At 39.0% G+C, this 24,643-nt stretch overlaps 1 protein-coding gene across 4 annotated transcripts in view; it reads left to right on the forward strand.

Annotated features, from left to right (window-relative positions):
• Window positions 1-772: 772 nt before the first annotated feature.
• The window catches only part of DDX6 (DEAD-box helicase 6), a 33,298-nt gene continuing 9,427 nt past the window's right edge, over window positions 773-24,643 (forward strand). For 2 of the 4 annotated variants that reach the window (XM_036090767.2, XM_036090764.2), the window contains exons 1-10: window positions 773-859; window positions 3,733-4,206; window positions 7,451-7,514; window positions 8,435-8,539; window positions 16,802-16,931; window positions 17,847-17,993; window positions 19,292-19,386; window positions 20,481-20,603; window positions 21,095-21,223; window positions 22,531-22,647. In XM_036090767.2, the coding sequence (XP_035946660.1) occupies window positions 4,007-4,206; window positions 7,451-7,514; window positions 8,435-8,539; window positions 16,802-16,931; window positions 17,847-17,993; window positions 19,292-19,386; window positions 20,481-20,603; window positions 21,095-21,223; window positions 22,531-22,647 (1,110 nt within the window). In that variant the 5' untranslated portion in view covers window positions 773-859; window positions 3,733-4,006. Of the gene's footprint in view, window positions 860-966; window positions 1,075-1,307; window positions 1,508-3,732; window positions 4,207-7,450; window positions 7,515-8,434; window positions 8,540-16,801; window positions 16,932-17,846; window positions 17,994-19,291; window positions 19,387-20,480; window positions 20,604-21,094; window positions 21,224-22,530; window positions 22,648-24,643 lie in introns of those variants that run through there. The other 2 variants (XM_036090763.2, XM_036090766.2) reach the window with 2 other exon arrangements.

Genomic DNA, 24,643 nt, shown 5'->3' on the forward strand with positions numbered 1-24,643 from the left:
GCTTTCTAGTGAGAGGCCGAAGAAAGAATCGCTCTCGGCCGCCTTCTGGTTCCTATTTCCAGGAGAAGTGACTCCTCAGCAGCTTTCCCTTCCTGTCTGGGAGGCTGGCCCTCCGGGGCCGGGAAGGTCGCAGTCCCGGGCCCCCGCACCCCCGTCCCGGGCCGTCGCCCCCCTTCCGGCCCCCAGTCCCGGGCGCGCGCCGGCGCCCCCCGACCACTGGTTCGGCGCGTTCCTGGACGGAGGCGCACCCGGAGGGGCTCGGCCGCGCCACCCCCCGGCCCGGTCCTGCGGCAGCCTCCGCGGCCCGCGGGGGATGTCAGGTCAGCTCTCTCGTCCCCGAGCCGCGACTCGGACGCCTCGTTCCCGGAACGCGTCCTTGCTCGGGAACAAGCAGCTCCTCCTCTGGTCACAACCCCCGCTTTCCACTTGCGGGGGGCGAAGGCAGGGCGGACTCTTCCCGGCCACCATTCCCCACTCATTTCTCCTCAGCTGTGAAAAAGCTAGCTCTCCTTCCCACTCAGAAAGGAACCCGTATTTCCCCTTCGAGTCTCCGTCCCCGGGGCCCCCCGTCGGTGTGAGAGCACGGCAGTCCATTTTCTCCTCAGGGAGGCTCCCCGGCCCACATTGCTCCGGCCGCGAAGCCGGGGAGGCCGTGACGCCGCGGCGGCGGCAACGGCAGCGGCGGAGCTCCCGCCATCTTGCGTGGAGGAGGAGCCGCGGCCGCCGCCATGCGGACAGGCAGGGGGAGGGGGAGAGGAGGGGGAGGGGCGGCGGGCGAGCGGGGGAGGGGCAGAGCAGCCGAGTTAGCTCAGCCCGGGCGGCGACTCCGGCGGCGCCATGAGAGCGGGCAGCGGCGGAGGTAGGGTCGGGCGGCCGGGAGAGCCGGCGGGCGCGGGCGGCCCTGCGGAGCGGCCCCCGGGGCGGGGGCGGGGGCGGGGGCGGGAGGAGGAGGCAGAAGCGAGGGACCGGGTGGGGGCGGGCGGAGGTTTCCGAGGAGGAAGGAGCCGCCGCCATTTTGGGAGCTTCGAGTCAACAATAAAGGACCGAGGGTGCCGAGCGGGAGTGGCCTCGGTGGTAGGACTCGGGCCCCAGCCGCGGGGAGTGGGGTGAGGTGGTGGGGTCGAGGTCAGCGGTGCGGTCGGGGCCGCGGGAAGCCCCTCGGCCAGCGAGGGGGGGGGCGCTCTGAGGCGGAGGCCTGAGGCCTGGCCGGGCCCCGGGGAGGAAGGCGGGCGGCGGGCGGCAGCCGTGTGGGGTGGGGGCGCCTGAGAAGAGTCGAATCTGGGAATGTCGTGCGCGGAGGGGTCCGGAGAAGGAGCGGGCGAAGTACTCAGAGGAGCTTTGTGGAAGACGAGGGGATGTGGGACCACAGAGGCGGCAAGGACTTAGGGGGATGGTGGAGGTTATAGGGTACGAGGCGGCCCTATAGGGGGCGGCAGGGATATGCAGCGTCGGAGGGCTCGTTTTGGAAGAGGACCCGCTGCTGCTTGCTTGGAATAAGGCCTCGTAGGTCGGTAACAAGAGGGTGATTATGGAGCCCCCGAGTCGTGAAGGGAAAGGAGGGGCTTTCTGACTTAAGGGTTTCTCTTTGGGGCTTTATAGGGGGAGTCCCTATTGTTTCCTGCCCGCGGAGTTGGTTCCCTGCCTGCGGAGTTGGTTCCCTGCTCTTGTGGCGCAGCTGCGATTATAGGGCACCAACCCTTTTGTTTATGGTCACAGGGGGCTGACTAGAAGTGTGTGGTTTGGGGGGGGGGCGTATTGGGGGAGCAAGAAATTATTGCCCCAGAGTTACGGGGCTCAAATCATTGGCTTCTTTCCCTCATCACTCACTCCCTTTTCTCTACCACAGTCCTTTTCCCTTCAGAATAAAAACAGTCCCTCCAACTTGCAGACCAAGCTTAGAGAAACTGCGCTGCATTTGCAAACAAAAGCTCTTGTCTGAGATGACGATAGTGTTTTGGGTGTGAAACTGTCAATTGCTAACTACAATCTGGGAAGTGCTGTAATTAACTCCGCAAGGGGCTCCTCCCAACTAGTCTACGTTTCGTTAGTATTTTTGAAAATGTAGAATGTAACTTGCAAGTCTAAATTGGGAAAGGGTAGGAGGAATATTTCCTTCTCTGAGACATAAAGCTGCAGTGCAGGTTTCGGTTCAAGTAAGAAGGGAGTAATAGTCACATTTTGGATCTAGGGAGATAGGAAGTCTTATGTTAAGAGCTCAAGGGACAATAATGGTATCTTTTAAACTTTAGAGGTTACCCTCTTCATCCTTAGTGCTTGGCAACAAACAAGTCTTGTGTGAACTCCGTGATATTGTTGATCATAATATAAACCTGTCAATACAGGAAACCATTTACCACCTTGAACTGAAATTAGGTGGCTGTTAACCACGGTCTGCGTAAGGCATCAGATTCTAAGAGACTTAGAAATAATACAGCTTTGTGTATGTGATAATCAGGATTTGCTTCTGAGCAACTTTATTTTCAGTTTTTAAAAAAGACATAACCAGTTGTCTTTTAGAAAAGATTTATTGCTTTGGAATCCTTGGTGTTTGGCAAAAAAAAAAAAAAAAAAAAAAATCACCATTAATAGACTAGTGTATTTTTTGGTAAGAAATATAAAGGAGTTAAAAAAGAACAAACCCAGCAGAGGAAGAGTAGTCCCTTATTTTCTGGCGTTTGTAAATTGTTTTTATTTACTACATTTCAAAATAAGAATTTGATTTTGGGAATAATTAAAAATGGCGGAGATTGGCCAGTTCTTTTTTAAAACAACTATTAATTAGTACTCTGGATTTCTTGGAAAGTTTGGTTAAAGTTACTAGTGTGTTTTAGTCTTTCACAGATTTTTAAACACAGGCAATTTCCTTTTTGTGTTTTTATAGATATTTTTAATAACAGCAACTATTTTAAGTTAGGATACACTTTTTGAAAAGTGTTATTGAAATGTATGTAGCTAATAGTTTTTTAATATTCAAATTTTATTAAGGGAGCTAAAGATTTTCTTGGCTGTTTCTCAAGCGAAAGATTTTGACATGTAGACATGTGTTATCTCTTAACTGCTTCAGTTGTTTTAAGGGGCAAAATTTAAGAGAGAAAATAATTTATTTTTGTTCATAAAATTGAACCTCTATGGTTGAAATTCATAAAGGCACAAATGTGTTTTTTTTCCTGAAAGCATAAAGTTAAGTCAAAAGCTCACTTAATTTCAAGAATTCTCAGTTGCTGTCAGAAATAGGAAAAAAAAAAAAAAAAGAATTGTCTTGCCTTGTTCCAAGATATGTAGATTTACGTTAATAAAATTGTGTGATACTTCACTGAGTTGTAATGCAATTAAGTGTAATGAATCATTGACTTTTAGAGGTGGCAGGGACTTTTAGAGAATTCATCAGGGAGGAAACTGAAAGGAGGAGATTGCCATTTGACAGCTAATGCTAATTTAATCACAGTATCTTTCTACCTCATCTTCTCTGGGTTACTTTGAACTGACAATTTAAAATGTTTGAGATTGGTCTCAGTTGGCTTGGGTTTTTTTGTTTTGTTCTTTTTTTTTTTTTTTTTTTTTTGAAGCAGTTCATTTTTGTGTGTCTCTTCCTAGCCTGTCTAGGGTTTTGGTCTAAGTACATCTGTATTCTTATTTCTTAAATAGAGTGATTTCCTCTAAAGGGGTTCTTTTAAAAGGGAAAGTTTTTTTAACTTTCCTGTGTTTGCTAATTAAGCTTTCTCTTTGTTTCAGATTGAAGTGAGTGAATTCAGATATATAACTCAACCTTGTTAGAGGGCTTTTTAAAAAATAAAAAGTTGATTCGGTGCATGAGAGCAAGTTACTGCTGCTTACCGTTCAGAGACTTACAGGTGCTTGCCTGCATTGCAATAAAGGACTCATATATTGAGCAAGACTTATATTTATCTCTTCGTTTTGGAGAGTCTAATAAACTGTTATTACAGTTTCTCTACTGACTTTCAAAAGTTTTGAAGTTTGAAAGAGACATCTTTACAATTAATACAGCATGAGCACGGCCAGAACAGAGAACCCTGTTATAATGGGTCTATCCAGTCAAAATGGTCAGCTGAGGGGCCCTGTGAAGCCCAGTGGTGGCCCCGGAGGAGGGGGCACACAGACACAGCAACAGATGAACCAGCTGAAAAATACCAACACAATCAATAATGGCACTCAGCAGCAAGCACAGAGTATGACCACCACTATTAAGTAAGTGTTAGAATAAATAATAAACACTTGGGAGACCAAGGAGGTATCTTTTTGCTACTTTGTTGTTGACTACTTTAAACCTTATTTTAACCATTTTGTTTGCAAAGAAAAGACAGATGACTTTGTTTTATGGCGGGTGGGTATTTGCAATTGAATAATGTATTTTTGTCATAATTCAGGTTCATTAACAAACATAGATACAGATGATATATATTATCTTTGTATACATTACTTTTTGAAACATTTCTGGCTTTCATAATTAGCTCAGATTCATCCTGTTTTTGCCAGTATGGCTTTTTCCCTAGTGTTGTAACTGTACCTTACCCTAGTTTAAGTGGCAGTTAAAGCCAGTTTCAAGTTTTTGAATTTAAAGACTGGCCCAGCCTTCTGAATCCAAACATACTCACTGATAAAAAATTTATCCATGACTTTTTTTTATATTTAAGATTATGGAACTTAGTTTTCTACTTAAAAAAAAAAAGAGCTTTCTCCTTTTACACACACACAGAATTATAAGCCGTTATATATCATAGGGTTTTCAAGATTTTGAACTCCTGGAAATGCATGGAACTGAATAGTCCTAAGTCCCTTTGACTCTCAAAATTTAAGAGCCTCATCTTACTACAGAATATTTTTTCTTGTAAATATGCTGTTTGTCATCTAAGTGTACACTTTAAATTATTACTGATAACTATCACTCTAAAGATTCAGTTAATAGAAAATTAACATTGAAGATTTTTGACCCCATTTCACATTTAACTTTATTGTTAAAATCTAGGCATAGGGCGCCTGGGTGGCTCAGTTGTTAAGCGTCTGCCTTCGGCTCAGGTCATGGTCCCAGGGTCCTGGGATCTAGCCCCACATCGGGCTCCCTGCTCAGCGGGAAGCCTGCTTCTCCCTCTCCCACTCCGCCTGCTTGTGTTCCCTCTCTCCTGTCTCTCTCTCTCTCTCTGTCAAATAAATAAATAAAATCTTAAAAAAAAAAAATCTAGGCATAGAGATTGATTTATTCTCTTGAAATCTTCATGTGAAATCTCTCAATAGAATAGTGATGCTAAGAATTCCCATTCTCTCTGGGTCACTGAACTAAAGTGTGTGTTATATTAAACCTAGATCTTTTCCATGCCTCAGAAGCACTTCCTAAAGAAAAGTAGCACTTAAAAGCTACCGGAATATCATATAGATGGTTACTTGAATGTGGTTTACTAGTGACCTCTAAGAATTAATTCCTGTTGGAATTGGTTTGGTCATTGTGAGAATTGGTATTAATGCATATTCTGTTATTTTTTTTGCATATTTTTAAGCTTTAATTAGTATAGAATTCTCTAAATTGTAGTTTGTCTTGACAAAATATGAGTAGGCTAGCAAAATTCAGGCTATTTTTAAACATAAACATGTGTTATTTCATTATTTTCTACTTAAATTCTGATTTCAGGCAATAGGATTTTGCTTTTTCTTTTTTGGTCTGCCTGGGATTAATGGGTTCTTTTTCATTCTGTGGGTTCTTTAAATCTCAGTTGTTGTTTTTTTTTTTTAATCTGTCATCTCTTCCATGAAGGCTTCTAGATTGCATCACTGTCTTCAGAACTCTTCTAATACTTTATCACTTATTTTCTCATTTTAAATAGTTTGGGTCTTTTAACTCCTAAGGTTATAAATTCCTTGTGGTAAGATTTTCCATTGTATTTCTGTATTTTTATTCACTTTATATTGAATTTGACAATGGCAAGCTGGCGTACTAGGATGTTCAACTGACATTTTTGCTCAGGAACTTTGGTGTGTTAATTATAGGCAGAGGTGAAAGGCTTTGGTACCCATGGAATTGGTAGCAAATAGTTATCTGTGTTAGAGTATCTTAAATTATATGGGACCTAGCTTTAAGTAAAGTGAGTGCTTCTCTTTCTAAATCAAGACTCTTGAGATGTTTTGGGGGCTCTGATTATGTAAGAGTTGCTATAATGAAATCAGTGAAAACTTCTTTTAAAGATGACATTGACCATTTTTTTCCCATTAGATGATTTGAGTATTATTTGAGGTTTTTACCTGACCAAAAAGAGATTTGGTTTCAGCATTCTCAGTAAAAAAAGACTGAGAGATAGTCATTAACAGCTAATACTGCGTTTTTTTTTTTTTTTTAAGATTTTATTTACTTGAGGGGGGATGGTGGTGAGGACAGAGCCTGATGTAGGGCTCAGTCCAGGACCCTGAGACCATGACCAGAGCCAAAATCAGATGGTTGACCAGCTGAGCTACTCAGGCACCCCCTGAGTTCTTATTTTGCCAGGATCTATGCCTAGGGCTTTATGTAAATTATTTGATATAATTCTCAACCCCCTTTATGTATGAGAGAATTGAAGGCTTAGAAAAGTAACTGCTGCAAAGTCACAAAAATATTAAGTAGTTAGAGTCAGAGCTTGACCTCGGGTCTGAAACTTTAGAGCCCTTGGTTTTAATTAGTCACCAAAAGTTAGAAACTCAGATGCTTACAGGAGACTGTGCCACATGGGGAGGTACTTGCTTTATCTAAAGGAGTCTGCTGCTTGATTTAAGCTCCCAGTTATTGGGGCGCCTGGGTGGCTCATCGTTAAGCGTCTGCCTTCGGCTCAGGTCATAATCCCAGGGTCCTGGGATCGAGCCCCGCATCGGGCTCCCTGCTCAGCGGGAAGCCTGCTTCTCCCTCTCCCACTGCCCCTGCTTGTGTTCCTGCTCTCGCTATCTCTCCCTGTCAAATAAATAAATTAAAATCTTAAAAAAAAAAGCTCCCAGTTATTAACCTCTGTCAAACTGTTGATATGCAGAAGTTTGGAACTAGTGTTGCTAAAGCTTCCTTTTTTTTTTTATTTCCAAGAAAAGCCAGAATCTGGACTTTTATATGAAATCTCCTCGTTTTTAACTGTTGGCAACTAATTTAAATTAAAACACACTAATGTCAAACAAAACACAGGGGTTACCAGTTTGGACAACAGTTGCACTGTATACTACACTGCTTCTCTTAAGAGGATGGATGCGTTACTCCCTTCTATTCTTGATTTTTTTTTTAATCCTCTCTAGATTGTTCTTTTCTAAGAAGAACAGTTTTTCTAATGCTGTTTATTTCTGTTAACTATATTCCAAAGTAAATGGCAATATATTAAATTTACTGTGCTTTTTAGAACTTAATTGTAATTGTGGTGAATCATCTTTGTATTATTAGAATAGTGATGCTAAGAATTCTCATGCTTCAATTTTACTATATTCTCTGTAGACCTGGTGATGACTGGAAAAAGACTTTAAAACTCCCTCCAAAGGATCTAAGAATCAAAACTTCGGTAAGTTGATTGTAAAATTCAAGTGGAAAAATGGTGTGGAAACTCTAAAAGTGAAGTAGTTACTAAATAACAACAGGCACTGTGTGTTTACTCTTCCGTTGAAGTGGTTGACATTGTATGGATCATATATGATGAATTGCCAAAAATTTTCATTGTTTAGAGTATTATATTAATACAGTAATGTGTGTCTGTATATTAAATACTGTATTTATACATCTGTATATTTTATTTAACTTTGATGGAGTATTTTCATTGTTTGCAAGGCATTTTCTCAAAATTCTCTTGTGCTCCCAGCAATTACAGTAAGATTCAGGTTAGGTGTTATCCTTATTTTGTGGATGAGGACAAGGAAGTTGAGAAATTCGTTCTCTTAGCCCAGTGTTCCCAACTAGGGGTGATTTTTGTCCCTTAGTGGGCATTTAGCAGTAGCTAGAGACATTTTTGATTATCACAGCTTGTTAAACTCAATGAGGGGGATGCTACAGGATGGCCCCTTATAACAGAGAATTTTCTGGCCCAATGTTAATAGTGCTAAGTCTGAGAAATCAAAATTATTTACAGTAGGATATTTGCAGGCAATGAGTGGTGGAGCTACAGTTTGACTTCACATATTGTGATTTGTAATTCACAGCATGATGCTTTACATAGAAATAACAGTATTCAACCAGTCTTCAGAAGAATATGACCACAGGGTGGCCTTTCCCCAAAACAATTTTTAAGTGGGCCTGTGTGTGTTAAAGAGTGGTTATTCCTTAGGAATACTTGAAATACAGACCAAGACAGAGAACTCATTTGCATATATTTATATTTTAAATGGGGTAGAGGAAGAATAAGTCTCAAACTTTCTTAAGCATAGTAACTACCAAAGGAACACAGTTGTACTTTATTATTTTGTTGTTTCATTTGTTTTGTTTGACTAGGATGTGACCTCCACAAAAGGAAATGAGTTTGAAGATTATTGTTTGAAACGGGAGTTACTGATGGGAATTTTTGAAATGGGCTGGGAAAAGCCATCTCCTATTCAGGTATGTTTTCCCTTTTCATCCACATGTGATGTTATGAGTTAAGCATTCCATACTTTTTGATCTGTGTGAATGATAAAATTAGCATTTTTCTCATGTGTATACATGTGCACATACACACTTTGTCTGAACCATTTAAAGATAAGTCACAAAATCATGGCCCATTACCTCTAAATATTTCAGTGCGTATTTCCTAAGAAATAGGACTTTTTCTTTTTGAGTAAGCTCTATGCCCAACGTGGGGCTTGAACTCATGGCTGAGATCAAGAGTTGTATGCTGTACCAACTGAGTCAGCCAGGCGCCCCTGGGGATGTTTTATTGTGTAACCATAGTACAGTTATCTTTGGTCAATTTAACATTAATACAGTATTTTTATCTTGTCATTTGTATTCTAATTTATAAGTGACCCTAAAATGTCCTTTAGAGCATTATTTTTTTCTTTTCTGTACAGGATGCCTCCTTAGATCAGGTATTGCATTTTAGTTAGGTCTCTAACCTCTTTTAGTTGTGAGCATTTCCCTAGTCTTTTTTGGTCTTTTATGACATTGACATTAAAAATACAGCCCTTTTTTTCTAATAGAATATTCCTCATTTTGGGTTTGTGTCATGTCTCCATGTGATTAGCCTCAAGTTATGCATTCTTAGCCAAACTGCTGTAGAAGTTACATTATGGCCTTCTCAAGCCACCACATTTGGAGGTATACACAGTGTCCATCTATTTCTCATTGGTGAATTTAATTTTGATTATCGTCTCAAGGTGGTGTCTGATTTTTCTACTGTATAATTGCTTTTCTCCCCCTGCCCTTGAAACTAATAAGCAGTTTGTGGGAAGCACTTTAAGACCATGCAGGTATCTTACTCTTCCATCAAAATTTCTCCCTAGTCTTTTTTTTTTTTTTTTTAAGATTTTATTTATTTATTTGACAGCCAGACACAGCGAGAGAGGGAACACAAGCAGGGGGAGTGGGAGAGGGAGAAGCAGGCTTCCCACTGAGCAGGGAGCCCGATGCGGGGCTCGATCCCAGGACCCTGGGATCATGACCTGAGCTGAAGGTAGACGTTTAACGACTGAGCCACCCAGGTGCCCCAAAATTTCTCCCTAGTCTTAGCATCCATTGGTGATTCTTGCATGATTTGATCTTTACTCTGATAGATTATGCTGTGTTTCCAATGCTAGCACTCCTTCCACATTTGGCCTTGTAAAGAAGAGCCTTGCCTGGCTCTCAAATAAATAAATAAAATCTTAAATAAAAAAAAAAAAGCCTTCCCTATCTCTTCATGTATTTGTATATTATCAGTGTGGACTCACAAATTCCCCCCCCATGGTATTTTTATGGTCACATTGTCCCATTTTTGGCCATTGTGAGCTCCTTCAAGCTGGTCCCTGTGTTTTTTTTTTTTGTTTTTTTTATTTGACAGAGACATAGTGAGAGAGGGAACACAAGCAGGGGGAGTGGGAGAGGGAGAAGCAGGCTCCCCGCAGAGCAGGGAGCCCGACGCGGGACTCGATCCCAGGACCCCGGGATCACGACCCGAGCCAAAGGCAGTCGCCCAACCAACTGAGCCACCCAGGCGCCCTGGTCCCTGTGTTTTTATAATGTACACACACCTGCTTTTTTTCTGATAGACTATTTTTTTAGAGCAATGTGAAGTTCACAGCAGTTGTAGAGATTTCCCAGAAACCCTGGTCCCCACTCATGGATAACCTCCATTATCAACATCCTTCACAAGAATGGTGCATTTATTACAACTAAGGAACCTCTATTAACATCATCCAAAGTTCATTATATATATTAAGGCCCACTCTTGGTGTTGTACATTCTGTGGGTTTGAACAAATGTGTGATGACATGTACTCATTGTAGTATAGACAGAGTAGTTTTACTGCCCTAAAAACCCTCTGTGCTCTGCCTATTCACTCCTCACCTCCCCCACCCCCTTCATTTTTCTTGAGTACTTCCTTTTTGGTATATCATGATGCTGAGCTTATCTATACCTATCTTGTCCCAGCCTTGGAATCAGCCGTTTCTCCAAGGAGCCCTGCTTAGTGGGATAGTAGTATTAGAGACTTAAATCTGCATAGTGCGTACACTCTTTGCTCTTTGGCCCTTTCGGTGAAAAGAACAAGGAAATATATGTATTATATACATAATGTATATATGTATGTATACATATGTATATGTATCTACATATATGTAGATATAAACACACGTGTTAATTAAAACTGTTAAACCGAAGCTGTAATAAGAACAAACCCTGTGACATCATTATTTTTTCATTGAGCAAACATGTACTGAGTAACCTAGAAAATGTTAGAGACTAGAGATGTTTTTATGAACAAGACAGGGTTCCTGCCCTCACAGTCAGGTGGATAAGACAGCTAATCGTACAGATAATTTCAATGTGCCCCTTTGTAGTTGAAATTGCATATATATGTAGCCATTAGAGGAAGTGATCCATATTCCAAGCAGAGAACACTGGGATAGTGGTTGCCTAGGGGTTTTCACCTTTGTTTGCCTTTGTGGACAAACTAAAGAAGTTTATTATGGCTGAGAAAGTATCGAGATAAGGTTATACATCACCAGATAGGCAATTTGAGTGCATATATTGAAAATATTTTGAAATTTACTTTTCTATAATGTAGTTCATGTTAATCCATTTTTTTTACAGGGATGAAAAGTTTTATGAGAGTCTTCTACTGTAGGGACTATGTCATTCAACTTTATATCTCCAGTACTTAGCAAGGTGGATGGCAGGAAATGGGCCCTCAGATATTCAGTGGTATTTAGAATGCTTTGATGAAATTATGGTTGACATGTCCGCAGGTTAACTTGGTCTATAGAACTATTGAACTAGTCTTGCAGTCAGACTGCCCACGTTGAATCCCAACTCCACTCCTTTATAAGTTGATTATTTGAATTATCTCTCTAAGCCTCAGTTTCCTGGCCTATAAAATTGATATAATAGTATATATCATAGAGGAGTTGTGAGATTAAGTGAGGTAATTCATTTTAGTATGCTTGGTATAGTGCCTAGTAGATGATATATGCTCTATAATAGTTATGAGTTATTATTCCATATGGTAGTTTTATCAAAAAAGGCAATGGGGAGGCAGGAAGGAATAAATGCCCCTGCTTTCCTCAAAAAAAGAAAAGAAGAAAAAGATTGGTTTGCTTAGCAAACTTAATTCATTTTCCTTTTTTAAGATTTTATTTGGCAGGGGTGGGGGGCAGAGGGAGAAAGAGAAACCCAAGCAGACTCTGCACTGAGCACAGAGCCCAACGTGGGGCTTGATCCCGTGACCCCAAGATCACGACCCGAGCCGAAACCAAGTCGGACGCTCAACCGACTGTGCCACCCAGGTGCCCCTAGCTGACTTAATTCTTAATGGACCCTTGCTGGCTCCTGTTTCTCACCTTTGTATTAAAATTTTAAAATGGATTTTGTTATTTGCACTTTCAGTATTAGTATAACATATAGACAGTTATCTTTCCAGCCACTTAACCAGTCTCACATTTAGCTTTTTCAGTAAAGTAGAAATAATAAGTAATCTCCCTCACAGGGTTTTTGTGAGGATTAAATGTAATGTGTAAACAAAATGTTTCAAAATAGCAAAGCAGTGTGTGAACATAAAGTATTATTTTAGGTATCTAAGACCACCATTCACATTGTCTTTTTCTTCCTTTTGTTTTGCCCAAAATCTGTGAAAAACACAAGATGTTCCTTAGAATTATTCAGTGTAATAAACTGTAAATATTAGGATTTTAGAACCAAAAAGAAATGAAATCCTGTAGTAAAATCTAACCTCATGACTGGCTGCCTTCTATTCATTGTGTTCTTACCTACTTTCCTTGTTTTCCTGTTGTTTTTAAGGTATTATCTTCCATAGTACTTAGTTTACAGTTTTACCCAGGCATTTTTTTTCCCAAACACAGAAGCCTTCTTGATCAGATGGGTGTCCTCTGCATTTGAATCTTTTTTAAGAGATGGTGAAATTTTATTGGCTGTAAGATTATTGGACAATGAGGCACTTAAAATTATATCCTCCAAAAAGAATATTTTACACTGACAGGTTGGAACCAGATATACTACAGCTTGCCCCCACACATCTTTCTTTGGTGTAGCCATCTGTGACTCTAGTTCTGGTTCTGAATGCTGTGCTCCGTAGCTAGCATAACGACACCACTCTAAAGGCATAGCCTTACAGGAGCGCAGACTTCTTTGGAAGGCCTAAGAACCTACTGTTTTATTCTGCTTAACATTACGAAACCTTACAGAGTTGACCCTTGAACAGCAAGGGTTTGAACTGCAGGTGTTTTCTATGGTACTGTAAATGTATCTTCCTTACAATGTTCTTAATATTTTTTTCTCTAATTTCATTTATTTACATATAACATACAAAATGTTATTTTGTATGTTAATTTACATTAATGTAAATATATGACTATTTACGTTATCAGTAAGGCTTCCAGTCAGCAGTAGGCTATTAGTAGTTAAGTTTTAGAGGAGTCAAAAGTTCTATATGGATTCTCGATTGTGTGGGGTGTCAGTGCCCCAACCCCCACGTTCAGGGGTCAACTGTATTAACTTTGCGGTGATTGAAAATGACAACTCTTACTGCTTCAGACCATAGGCGCAACTTTTGAAGACTTTGTAGATAAGATAATGATGAAATGGCAGGTAGTCCATTATTGAGGGAAACATGGGAGTTCCTTATTGTTGGCAACAAAATTTCACATCAGGGTCAAGAATCTCAACTATTTTGAGAAATTATTTTGTCAACCAGGTTTAATAAGAATTAATAGTTTATTGTTGATAGGAATTACAGCATTCTTAATCCTTTGTAAATCATTTCTCTGGCTAATGTGGATTTCTTATTATAGGAATTGTTTTCCTAAGTTTGCAAAAAAAAAAAGTCTTTAAATGCATTTCCTCATTAGTTACTGTGGTAAAATTGGGGTGTGTTTCTTAAGTTAGAGATATTTTTGAAATTATTATCTTCCATATCCTTTTTTCTGGGCAGCAATAGATAGATACCTGTGACAACCATTGCTATCTCCTCCACCATACTCATACTATTTTTTCCCCCTGAAATTAAGATTTGTAAGGTCAGCTGGCCCTAGGAGGTAAAAAGAAACCACTACTCTAAAATCAGCTAATGGGGGCCCCTGGGTGGCTCAGTCGTTAAGCATCTGCTTTCAGCTCAGGTCATGGTCCCAGGGTCTTAGGATTGAGCCCTGCACTGGGCTCCCTGCTCCATGGAAAGCCTGCTTCTCCCTCTCCCACTCCCCCTGCTTGTGTTCCCTCTCTCGCTGTGTCTCTCTCTCTGTCAAATAAATAAAATCTTAAAAAAAAAAAAAAACAGCTAATGGGGCAATTTTCAGCTTTTTTAGGTACCACACTTCTGTCAGCTGCTTCTCAGTACTAGGAAATTGGAAGGTATACTGTGCTTTGGTTGTAGGCAACAAACCAACTTGGGCTAACTTTAGCAAAGGGAAATTTATTGAAAGAATGTCAGGAGTTCACAAGAGTGAGAAAAGTCACACTTGGAATTGACCAAGGACTGAGGCAGCTCTGAAGGGCTTAGGAAGCTACAAATTGTTACGGGATGTACTATAACACTTTAAATTCTTAGAAGGGAGCATGGAGCTGGCCTGGCTTCAGTTGATGTCTCCCATTTAGCTGGGGAGGTTGCCTATACTATCCAGTGGGGTGAGGGACATGCACTTCCTCAGAAGAAAGGGTGCTATTAGGAAAGGGAAAATGGATCCTAGGGTAGCCAAAACACAACAAATACTTAGTGGGTCATTTCCACCTTACAGTGGAACATGGCCTTGGAGAGGTAAGGTGGTAGAATCAGACCTCAGGTTGTTGTGGGGTTGTCATGGGTTTGGTAACTTGACTAAGATAAAAATCACATATCACACAATTTACACATTTAAAGTATACAATTCAGTGGTTTTTAGTATATTCACAGTTGTGCGAATCAATTTTAGAACACTTTCACTAAAAAGAAACTGCTTTAGCAGTCTCCCCTCATTTTCCCCTAGCCCTAACCAACCACTAATCTACTTTCTGTCTCTGTGGATTTGCCTGTTCTGGACATTTCATATAAATGGAGTCATATATGGTTTTTTGTGAGTGACTTCTTTGACTTAGCATTTTTTAGGGTTCATCCATGTTGTAGCATGTATTAGTACTTCTTGTCTTTGTGTTGCTGAATAATAATTCCATTGTATGGCTATACTACATTTGGTTTATCTGTCAATTGATAGGGTTGTTTCTACTGCTAGCTGTTGTGAATACTGCTGTGAACATTCACATACAAGTTTTTGTGTGCGAATGTTTTTATTATAAAACAAAAATACCTAACTTGAAAGGATATAAATAACAAAGTATCTGAATCAGCACACAGTTTTTAAAGTTTTTAGCTTCCTTCCTTCTTTCTTTTCTCCCTGGTAGCTCCCATGATTTCCTCTTGGGTTTCACAGTTGTCTGAGCCTGACTTGAATTCTCTTTCATCATATTACATAATCTTCCTAGCAAACAGTGGTAAGAGACAGTGTGGATGTGTTGAATTCCCTGACTGCTCACCATATGGGGCAAAATATCAGTGTATCTTAACTTAGAGACTAGCTTACTTACTTTAAAAAAAAAAAAAAAAAGTCTTTATCTTTAAACAGTTTCTGTAGAGCATAAACCCTATCAGAGAGTGCAAGGGAATAGAAGTTAGTGGCCTTAATCTAAGTTAGAAGGTGAACCCAAAATGGGAATTAGGATACCCTTAAGCTAGTTCTAACCTGCCTCACTTCATTCAAAAGTTTTATGCTTTTAAAGAACCTGACTTGAGAAGTCATTGGGAGGCCCTTGGAGACCACCTAGCCTTTTATTTTGCTATAGATCTGAGTAGTGTGCAAGTAGCCTATTTAAAAACCATGGAAGAAAATGAACCCGTGGGGGTAATAAGCCCCCAGAGCAACTGTAGATTAACAGAGTTGACTCAAAGTAGGAAGGAAGAGATTAAGACCCAAAGGGGCAAAGCCAAGGATTTTTTTCTTTGACCTGCTTTATTATAATCAGACTGTTTAATGCTGGTTATAGGAACAGAGGGTAACAAGAGTATTGTCACTGGACCATTTTTACAATTCTGGGAGCTGTATTTCTTTTTCTGATCATATGGAACCCGTCTGACCCCTGTGATGGGTTCTAGGTAGGATGAGTATTATGGTGGGAAATGCAAGTCACGATGGTTATTAGATGTTTGTGTAATAGCGATTTTAACGTGTTAGAGATAGTTCTTTTGGTCATTAGCTTAAGTACAGAAATGATTGTTACAGTGATTATGAATCTCTTTCCTAATTTACTTTCATAATTTTTTGGTTTTAGAAATTAAAATTAAAAATTTTAGTTTTAGAAATGGAAATGTTCTTATTCCTCCCATTTATACCTCTTCTGCCTGTATATGTGTATGTGTATATGTGTATTTAATTTTCAGTAATTTGGGGGAGTCCTTTGCTATTGTTTAGGTAATTTGTCCTAGTAGGAAATGTTATCTTCGCAAAACACACATGACAAAGTAAGCTAAATGTGAAAATGAAACGTCACACTCTGATATGACCATGGATTAAGATAACTGGAATAGAATTGAGCCTCCAATTGAGCACATTTCAGGACAGAGAAGTTGGATGTGAGCCATGGACATTGTGAGCTTATATGATACAATAAATCAAATAGGACCGGAAGTTAAACTTTTCCAGTTGATTCCTATTTTTTGCAAGGATGAGTTGTCAAAGCTACAATTTTTCGTTGTGCTTAAATTGGCTTACTTGTCTAAAAACGTACAATTTTCCTTTGTATGGTTCGTGCCATTTTTTTCTCCCACTTTTTCATTATGAAATGTCCTTCACCCTTTTTTCTGTTTATTCAAGTCTTATTTGTGTTAGCCCATGTTCCTCTTCTTTGTTTTCTTTGTTGTAGATGCCCAGCTTCCTTAGATCTACACATTCTCACACATACAAATCCATATAGTTTTTATTACATTGGGATATAGTTTAATAATACACTATGAGCAGTTTCATAAATACTGGTTGATAATGATGGCGATGCTGACTGATGATTTACTTGGTCTCTGCCTATTCTTGTAAAATGCAAATGTGGGACACTTGAAAGCTGTACCAAAGAGGTATACCTCCAGTATATTTTAGAGAATAATTTGCTTATGTACTGTTTTTATTCACAAGTAATTTGCATTTTCTTGTCTCTTAGGAGGAGAGCATTCCCATTGCTTTATCTGGTAGGGATATCTTAGCTAGAGCAAAAAATGGAACAGGCAAGAGCGGTGCCTACCTCATTCCCTTACTTGAACGGCTAGACCTGAAGAAGGACAATATACAAGGTTAGTTTGTTTAAACTCAAAAATGGTTGTTTTAGTTTGGAGCTATGTGGAAGATATTATCATCTCTTCTTATAATTTACATAACCTGGGGTTAGTATTTACCTTTTCTTTTCACAGCTTGTGGCCCAACTGTCTTATAAAATACCCAGCTTTTTAAAAAGATACCTAGTTTTCAGAGGAGTTTTACATATTATACAGTTTTGATAGTATTCCAGTGAAATAGGCAAAATAAGTATTGCCTTGTAGATAGAAAGCAAAGATCATGAAGTTGTCCGACTTTGCTATATAAGCTGTGGAACTGCTGAATTGTTTCTTGGGGCGCCTGCATGTCTGCAAGAGCTCATGAACATTTTCCTCTATAAAGCCTTGTGGTTCTGGAATTTTTAAGAGCTTAGTAAGTAGGGAAGAAATAAGTTTCCATAGTTGTATGCAAAGTAAGCTAATAGTTAAATTCTGACCTCTAAAGCTTTTTCTGAAATTTTCATAAATTGATCTTGATCTGTAATGAACATTTCTTCCATCTTCCGTTTACGTACATTCACGTGATGTAAATGGAACCTGGGCAGCAGGAGTTCCCTATTCAGGTGTTTAGTGAATCCCTTACTGAAATATTAAATTAATAGACCTTGAGCTAATGGTTGCCAAGTCAAAGAACCCTTTAAAGGTTTGTAACTAAGGAGTACCAGGTTTATAAAGCAGTGTTGCTGAGGAAAAGTCTAAAGCTAGAACACTGTAATGGGTTCTTTTTCTTTTTCTTTTTTTTTTTTTTGCAAAGGAGATTTACTTACTTAACTTTTCAGAATTAGGCTTATTATGATTCAACTTTTTAATGTCCTGAGCATCTAGATTGCAAGGGGCAGTATTTCTGTAGCTTATTACACTCTTAAAATATGTCTCTTTTTTTCTATTTTCCAGCAATGGTGATTGTTCCCACTAGAGAACTTGCTCTACAGGTCAGTCAAATTTGCATCCAGGTCAGCAAGCACATGGGAGGGGCCAAAGTGATGGCAACCACAGGAGGAACCAATTTACGGGATGACATAATGAGGCTTGATGACACAGGTAGGAAATGATTATATAATGTGGCCTAGCTCTCCAAGTGTAATTACAGACACGGGTGTTTCCTGAACTTACTAAAAATTGTTTTTAAGAATTAAGGACCAGGGGCGGCTGGGTGGCTCAGTCGGTTAAGCATCTGCCTTTGGCTTAGGTCATGATCCCAGGGTCCTGGGATCCAGCCCTGCGTCGGGCTCCCTGCTCAGCAGGAGCCTGCTTCTCCCTCTCCCTCTGCCTGCCGCTCTGCCTGCTTGTGCTCTCTCTCTGTCAAATATATAAATAAAATCTTAAAAAAAAAAAAAAGAATTAAAGACCAGAAACACTGCTGTAGAAAAATGAATAAAGGAAATGACCATTTCATTCAAAAAAAAAAAAGACAAATTGATAATAATTGAAAGGATATTCAACCTTGTTGGTAATTTTTTTAATGTAAATAAAAATAGATTGATATTGTATCTGTCGGATTGGCAAGGCTAAAAAAATATTAGTAACCAATAATAACTTTGAGAAGAAATAGGCTGTCTTGCAGCGTGGGGGTATAAATTGATACGATCTTTATGGTGGGCAGTTTGGCATTGTGTTTTGAAATTATAAATGTGTATTTTCAATAATCTTTTCCTGAAGAAATACTAGGCAAATACAGGGTTACTGCAGTGTGGTTTGTAGTACTGAAAAATTGGAATATCCTAAATGTCAGAGGGCTAAATACATTGGGGTATAGTCTGAGTCGAATTCCACGAAGCTATTAAACAGTGAAGCTGATCTGTATTTTCATTGAGTTCTCCATGATACATCATTGAGTGAAAAAAGATAACACAAGCATGAAATCCCCTTATGTAAAATTAGACATAAAGTTTGAGTTAGAATTTTATATATGGTTGTCATTTGGTAAATTACTGTATGCTTCATATTGCACAGTTATTTAAAATGATTATCTCATTTCATCTTACAACAGTCTTCTAAAGACCATTGCTCTAGTTTAGAGGCAAGCAACTGTATGAGATGCCTGGTGTATCTTTGTTATTCATTGGGGATAGTTTTAAGACAAGTATTCCTCCTCATTTGGAGCAGGTGATTTGGGAAGCTATTAGCCTGCCCCATGTAGGAGTGCAACAAGTATTCTCTGACCAACCTAAGATGAAATGAAAATCCATATCTTAAAACACATATTTGCCTGTTTGTATTATTCCTGCCTCTACAAGTTTCTGATAAAATATGTACGATAAACCTTTACTGTATCCTCTTTGCCCAAGCTAAAATGAATGAGAATATATACATATATATATTTTTTTAATCTTGTGTAGTGCACGTGGTGATAGCTACCCCTGGAAGAATCCTGGATCTTATCAAGAAAGGAGTAGCAAAAGTTGATCATGTCCAGATGATAGTATTGGATGAGGTAATGTCTCTTCATTTCTTTGTTTATAACTGCCAGTGAATAAAGCAAAAGCTCTTTGTGTTTGTGAACCTCTAGTAAATGCATGACTCTTGTCAATTCAAACTAATTCGCTTATGAAACATGTTTTGCCCATTAAAGGCAATAGATGGTAGGCATTTTTAGGAATAGTTCAGCCTAGTTGTCTTTTTCTTAGGGATGCCAGATTGTAAGTTTTGTTTTTTTTCAAGAAAAGGAGTTGTTGAATATCTCAAAGTCAAGTTCATTCTAAGTCTCTTTCCAATCAGTGATACATCTTAAAAAGCATCTAATGTCTCTAATCCCTCATTTAGTATATCCTGCTTTGTATTGTTTGTTTTTTTGTCTCTGGTATATTTGTTACCTCATCAGGTTCTAAGTGCCTTTTAAAAACTTATTGGACTCTACATTTTTGGGATCTGGCAGTGTTTTTATACATACACTGTATCAGTGTTAATGTTTTGAAATAAAGTTATTTACCTCTTTGGTTTGTTTTTTAGATAACTAGATCAGGTCGATCATAGTCTAATTCAGACAGGTTTTTTATCTTTGAGTAAGAAGAGGTAATGTTTATTAGTCACTGTGTACTAGCACATGTTTTTTCATTTGCTTTTCACAACAACCCTGTAAGGTAGGTATCCTATAAAGCAGTTACTACTGCTAATTTTAAAGTTGTGGAAACTGAAGTATTGGGTGGTTAAATAACTGAAGTGTATTGGGTGGTTAAATAATGTGCTAACATAGTTAATAAGTGAAGGAGGCAGGATTTCAACCCAGGTAGTTTGACTCTGCAGATTGTACTCTCAACCACGTACTGCCTCTAATGGAAATCACATTAAGATTTTGTTAGGGGAACAAGGACTATTATCTGTCTAGGGTTTTCTCTTTCCTCTAGAATATGGTATTACAGATTTTCCCCCTTCTGAATCACTGCAAATTTGTTTTGGTGCCTTTGGAGTAAGGAGTGTCATAGAATACGGTTTACAGCCAGGAGTATTCCCTGAATGCCCCTGTGGGATAATGCCTTATTAACCTTGAACACTGATTGTTTCTGAAATTGTCTTTCCTTTGTACTGCAGGCAGATAAGTTGCTGTCACAGGATTTTGTGCAGATAATGGAGGATATTATTCTCACGCTACCTAAAAACAGACAGATTTTATTATATTCCGCTACTTTCCCTCTTAGTGTACAGAAGTTCATGGTGAGTATAAATCTGTACTTGGAAGCAGTGCTATTCATTCTGTTGCCCACGAGTATACCTTTATTCATAATTACATCTTGTTATCAGTTTATGCTGATTATTTCAAGTTTTTGGCTTTCCTGCCAGCTGATCATTTAAGGTTTCTTGTGCATAATTTAACTGATTTTTTTTTTTAAACAGTAATTTGATCAAATTCTTTATTCACTTAGCCTTTGGTGTCAGGCTGACATACAGCCATTGGATATACTGGATAAATTGATTACAGTGTAATCCTGTATACAAAGTACAAAATAGGAATTTAGCTACATACATATCTGAATGTTAGGTTTTCTGTTATATGGTAACTTATTTCTTCTGTCGTAGGTTATTTATACTCTGAAGAAAACTGCATGCCTTTTAAGCAAGAGTTGATCAGAAATGTATGGGGGATATATTTCAAGTTTAAGAGATATGCTCTGCTTTTTTAATTATATGACTTTTCTTTTTTTCAGAATTCCCATTTGCAGAAACCCTATGAGATTAACCTGATGGAGGAACTAACTTTGAAGGGAGTAACCCAGTACTACGCCTATGTAACTGAGCGCCAAAAAGTACACTGCCTCAACACACTTTTCTCCAGGGTAAGTAATAGGCTTCAGTTGCTGTATTACCCATTACTTAACCCCCCAAAAACAGTTGTGTCTGTTTTCCCACCATTTTCGATGTAAAGATAGTCCATATCTTTTCTTAAAAGGTAGTTTTGGTTGTTGATCTGAAGTTGATACTGTATGATTGACATCAAAGACATTTTTAATTAAATTATAAAATAATTTGACCTTAATTATAGTCGATCCTCATTATTTGCATATTATGTATTTGCAAATTCGGCTACACGCCAAAATTTGTAACCCTACAATCAATACTCAAGTGCTTTTGAAGTCATATGTGGATACTAGTAACACAATAGAAAATACCAGCTGTTGTTCATATTCCCAGCTGAGATTGAACAAAGTGACACATTGCCTTCTTGTTTCAGCTCTCATAAACAAATGTCTTTTTCACAGTCTGTGCCACATCATTGCCACATTTTTTGCATTTTTGTGCTTTTTTGTTGTTTATTTCATGGTTTAAAATGGCTTCAAAGCTTAGCGCTAAAGTGCTGTTCATTTCTTCTAAGCACAAGAAGACTGATGTGCTTTGCAGAGAAAATGTATTTTATTTTATTTTATTTTTTTTTTTTTTTTTTTTTTTTTAAAGATTTTATTTATTTGACAGAGAGACACAGCGAGAGAGGGAACACAAGCAGGGGGAGTGGGAGAGGGAGAAGCAGGCTTCCCGCCGAGCAGGGAGCCCGATGTGGGGCTCGATCCCAGGACCCTGGGATCATGACCTGAGCCGAAGGCAGACGCTTAACGACTGAGCCACCCAGGCACCCCGAGAAAATGTATTTTAGATAAACTTTGTACAGACAGGAATTACAGTGTTGTTGGCCATGAGTAAATAAGGTGTCTTTAAACAGTAACACACATAAAGCAAGGTTATCTGTTGATTAATTGCTGAGAAGCTGTGACTTAGAGGGTCTCAGGAACCTTCCCCTGTATCTCCCTACAAAGCAGTGGTTCTATGTTCATGTTTTCAGTGTTTGTAGCAACTTTATAGAACAGAATTATTGCAAATAATGAGAATTGAATGTGTTTCAATCATTGTTGGCAATTATGTGGCTCTTATTAAGCATACTCTCCTACAATAAAATTTATAACTTATCTGCAACTATTAAGTAAATGACTAGTATTTACAATATTTACAGTTTTGCATCTCTTGTATCATGAGATTCTAAGTCTTAGATCATGTTCTTTAGCATTTGTTTGTCAGTATTTTCAAGATTTGGCAAAGGAAATGAATGTTTTTTTTTTCTTTCTCATATATTCCCTCCCCCCACCCTGCTCAGCTTCAGATAAACCAGTCGATCATTTTCTGTAACTCCTCTCAGCGAGTTGAATTGCTAGCCAAGAAGATTTCTCAACTGGGTTATTCTTGCTTCTATATCCATGCTAAAATGAGGCAGGTGAGTATAAAACTAGAACTCGTGTGTGGATTTTAAAAATCTTTTTCTTAAGTATTTCTTGGATTTTTGTTTTGTTTCAATGCTTCTCCATATGCCCTAAGTTTAAGAATAAATTATTCCTTAGTAGGCAAAGGACCTTTCATTTTAACTGCTGGGGTTCAGTTTTCTAACTATAAAATACTAACTATAAAATATATACTCTTAAGCTCACAAGGTTGTTAGGAAGATTGAGATAATGTATAAAATGAGTACTTTGTCAAGCATGATACAAATACGAGATTTTATTCCCTTCTTTCCCAAGTAATGTAGATTTGCACTGTTTAATACAGTAACCACTGGTCTCATGTGGCAATTTAAGTGAGTTAAAATTAAATAAAATTTAAAATTTAGTTCCTCTGTTACACTAACCACATTTCAAGTGCCATGTTACATGTGACTAGCAGCTACAGTTTTGGAAAGTACAGATATAGAACATTTCTATCATTGCAGAAGGTTCTATTGGACAACACTCCTCTAGATTTTTAATTTATGTACCTCTTCAGCCCATATGTTTTTTTCTTTATTTGCCTTTAGGATGCAGTCTCTCTAAATTTCAGAACTTGATTTAACAGTTTAAATAATTAAAAAAAAAAACAGTTTAAATAAATTCAGAACTATAAAAACATTTGTGTTGTGTGTGGTAAACATTGAAATTTTGTGAAAACAGTTCCTGAAGACTAGCAGATTAAGAATTTGAGTTAATCAGCTCAACTTTGGTTTTCAGAGAAGTTTGATAATGGATCAGATACCACCACGTAGGCCCTAATATTAGAAATTGTCACAGGAAATTAATGTGTTAAGCTGTAGAGAGTATTTCAGAGTGGAAGAATGTTGCTTTGAAAGGAAAGACCAGTTTGCCAGATGCTAGATTTGTCACTTGTGTCAGAGTCGTTACGCATGTGTTCTCATTTTTTTTAATTGAAAAGTAAATTTTTGGGGCGCCTGGGTGGCTCAGTTAGTTAAGCATCTCTTGATTTTGGCTCAGGTCATGATGTCAGGGTGGTGAGATCGAGCCCCACGCTTGGTGGGGAGAGTCTGCTTGAGATTCTCTCCCTCTATCTGCCCTGCGTGCTCACTCACAAATTTAAAAAAAAGGAAAGTAAATTTTTGTTTTTGCGTACATTAACTAAAATATTCAATTATTTGGTCAAGCCAAATTTTTGTCATCTTCTGTTTGAAACATTTTAAAAATGGATATACAAAAACATGGTGAAAGTTGTCACTTTAATTAAAATTCACTTCAGCAAAAAGGGTAATATCCTTAACAGTTAAGATAAATGCTGAATAGGGGCGCCTGGGGGGCTCAGTCAGTTAAGTGTCTGCCTTCGGCTCAGGTCATGATCCCGGGGTCCTGGGATCGAGCCCCACATCGGGCTCCCTGCTCGGTGGGAAGCCTGCTTCTCCCTCTCCCACTCCCCCTCCTTGTGTTCCTGTTCCCGCTATCCTCTCTGTCAAATAAATAAAAGCCTTAAAAGAGAGAGAGAAATGCTAAATAAAGGTATGGGTAGGTATTTTTGTTTTGTTTTTTAAAGATCTTATTTATTTATTTGAGAGCGAGCACGAGCAGGAGGGAGAGGGAGAAGCAGGCTCCCCACTGAGCAGGTAGCCTGACATGGGGCTCGATCACAGAACCCCAGGATCATGACCTGAGCTGAAGGCAGACGCCTAACCGACTGAGGCACCCCTTGTTTGTTTTTTAGGTAGGCTCCATACCCAGCGTATAGCCCTGAGTGAGATCAAAACTCAGATGCTTAACTAACTGAACCACCCAGGCGCCCCCGTGGATGTTTTAGTTGCTTGTTAATTCCCATGGGAAACTAATTTATGATTAACTTTTTTTGTTTTTAACTTACGGGTATTGAATTCATTCATCTCTCATTTGTGTAAATTTGGGGTATACAAAACTTTGGATAGGAGAAATTAGTGATGAGAAATTTAGGGCTGTGCATATGAGTTT

The sequence above is a fragment of the Halichoerus grypus genome, chromosome 11 (assembly GCF_964656455.1).
Source record: "Halichoerus grypus chromosome 11, mHalGry1.hap1.1, whole genome shotgun sequence".
NCBI lineage: Eukaryota > Metazoa > Chordata > Mammalia > Carnivora > Phocidae > Halichoerus > Halichoerus grypus.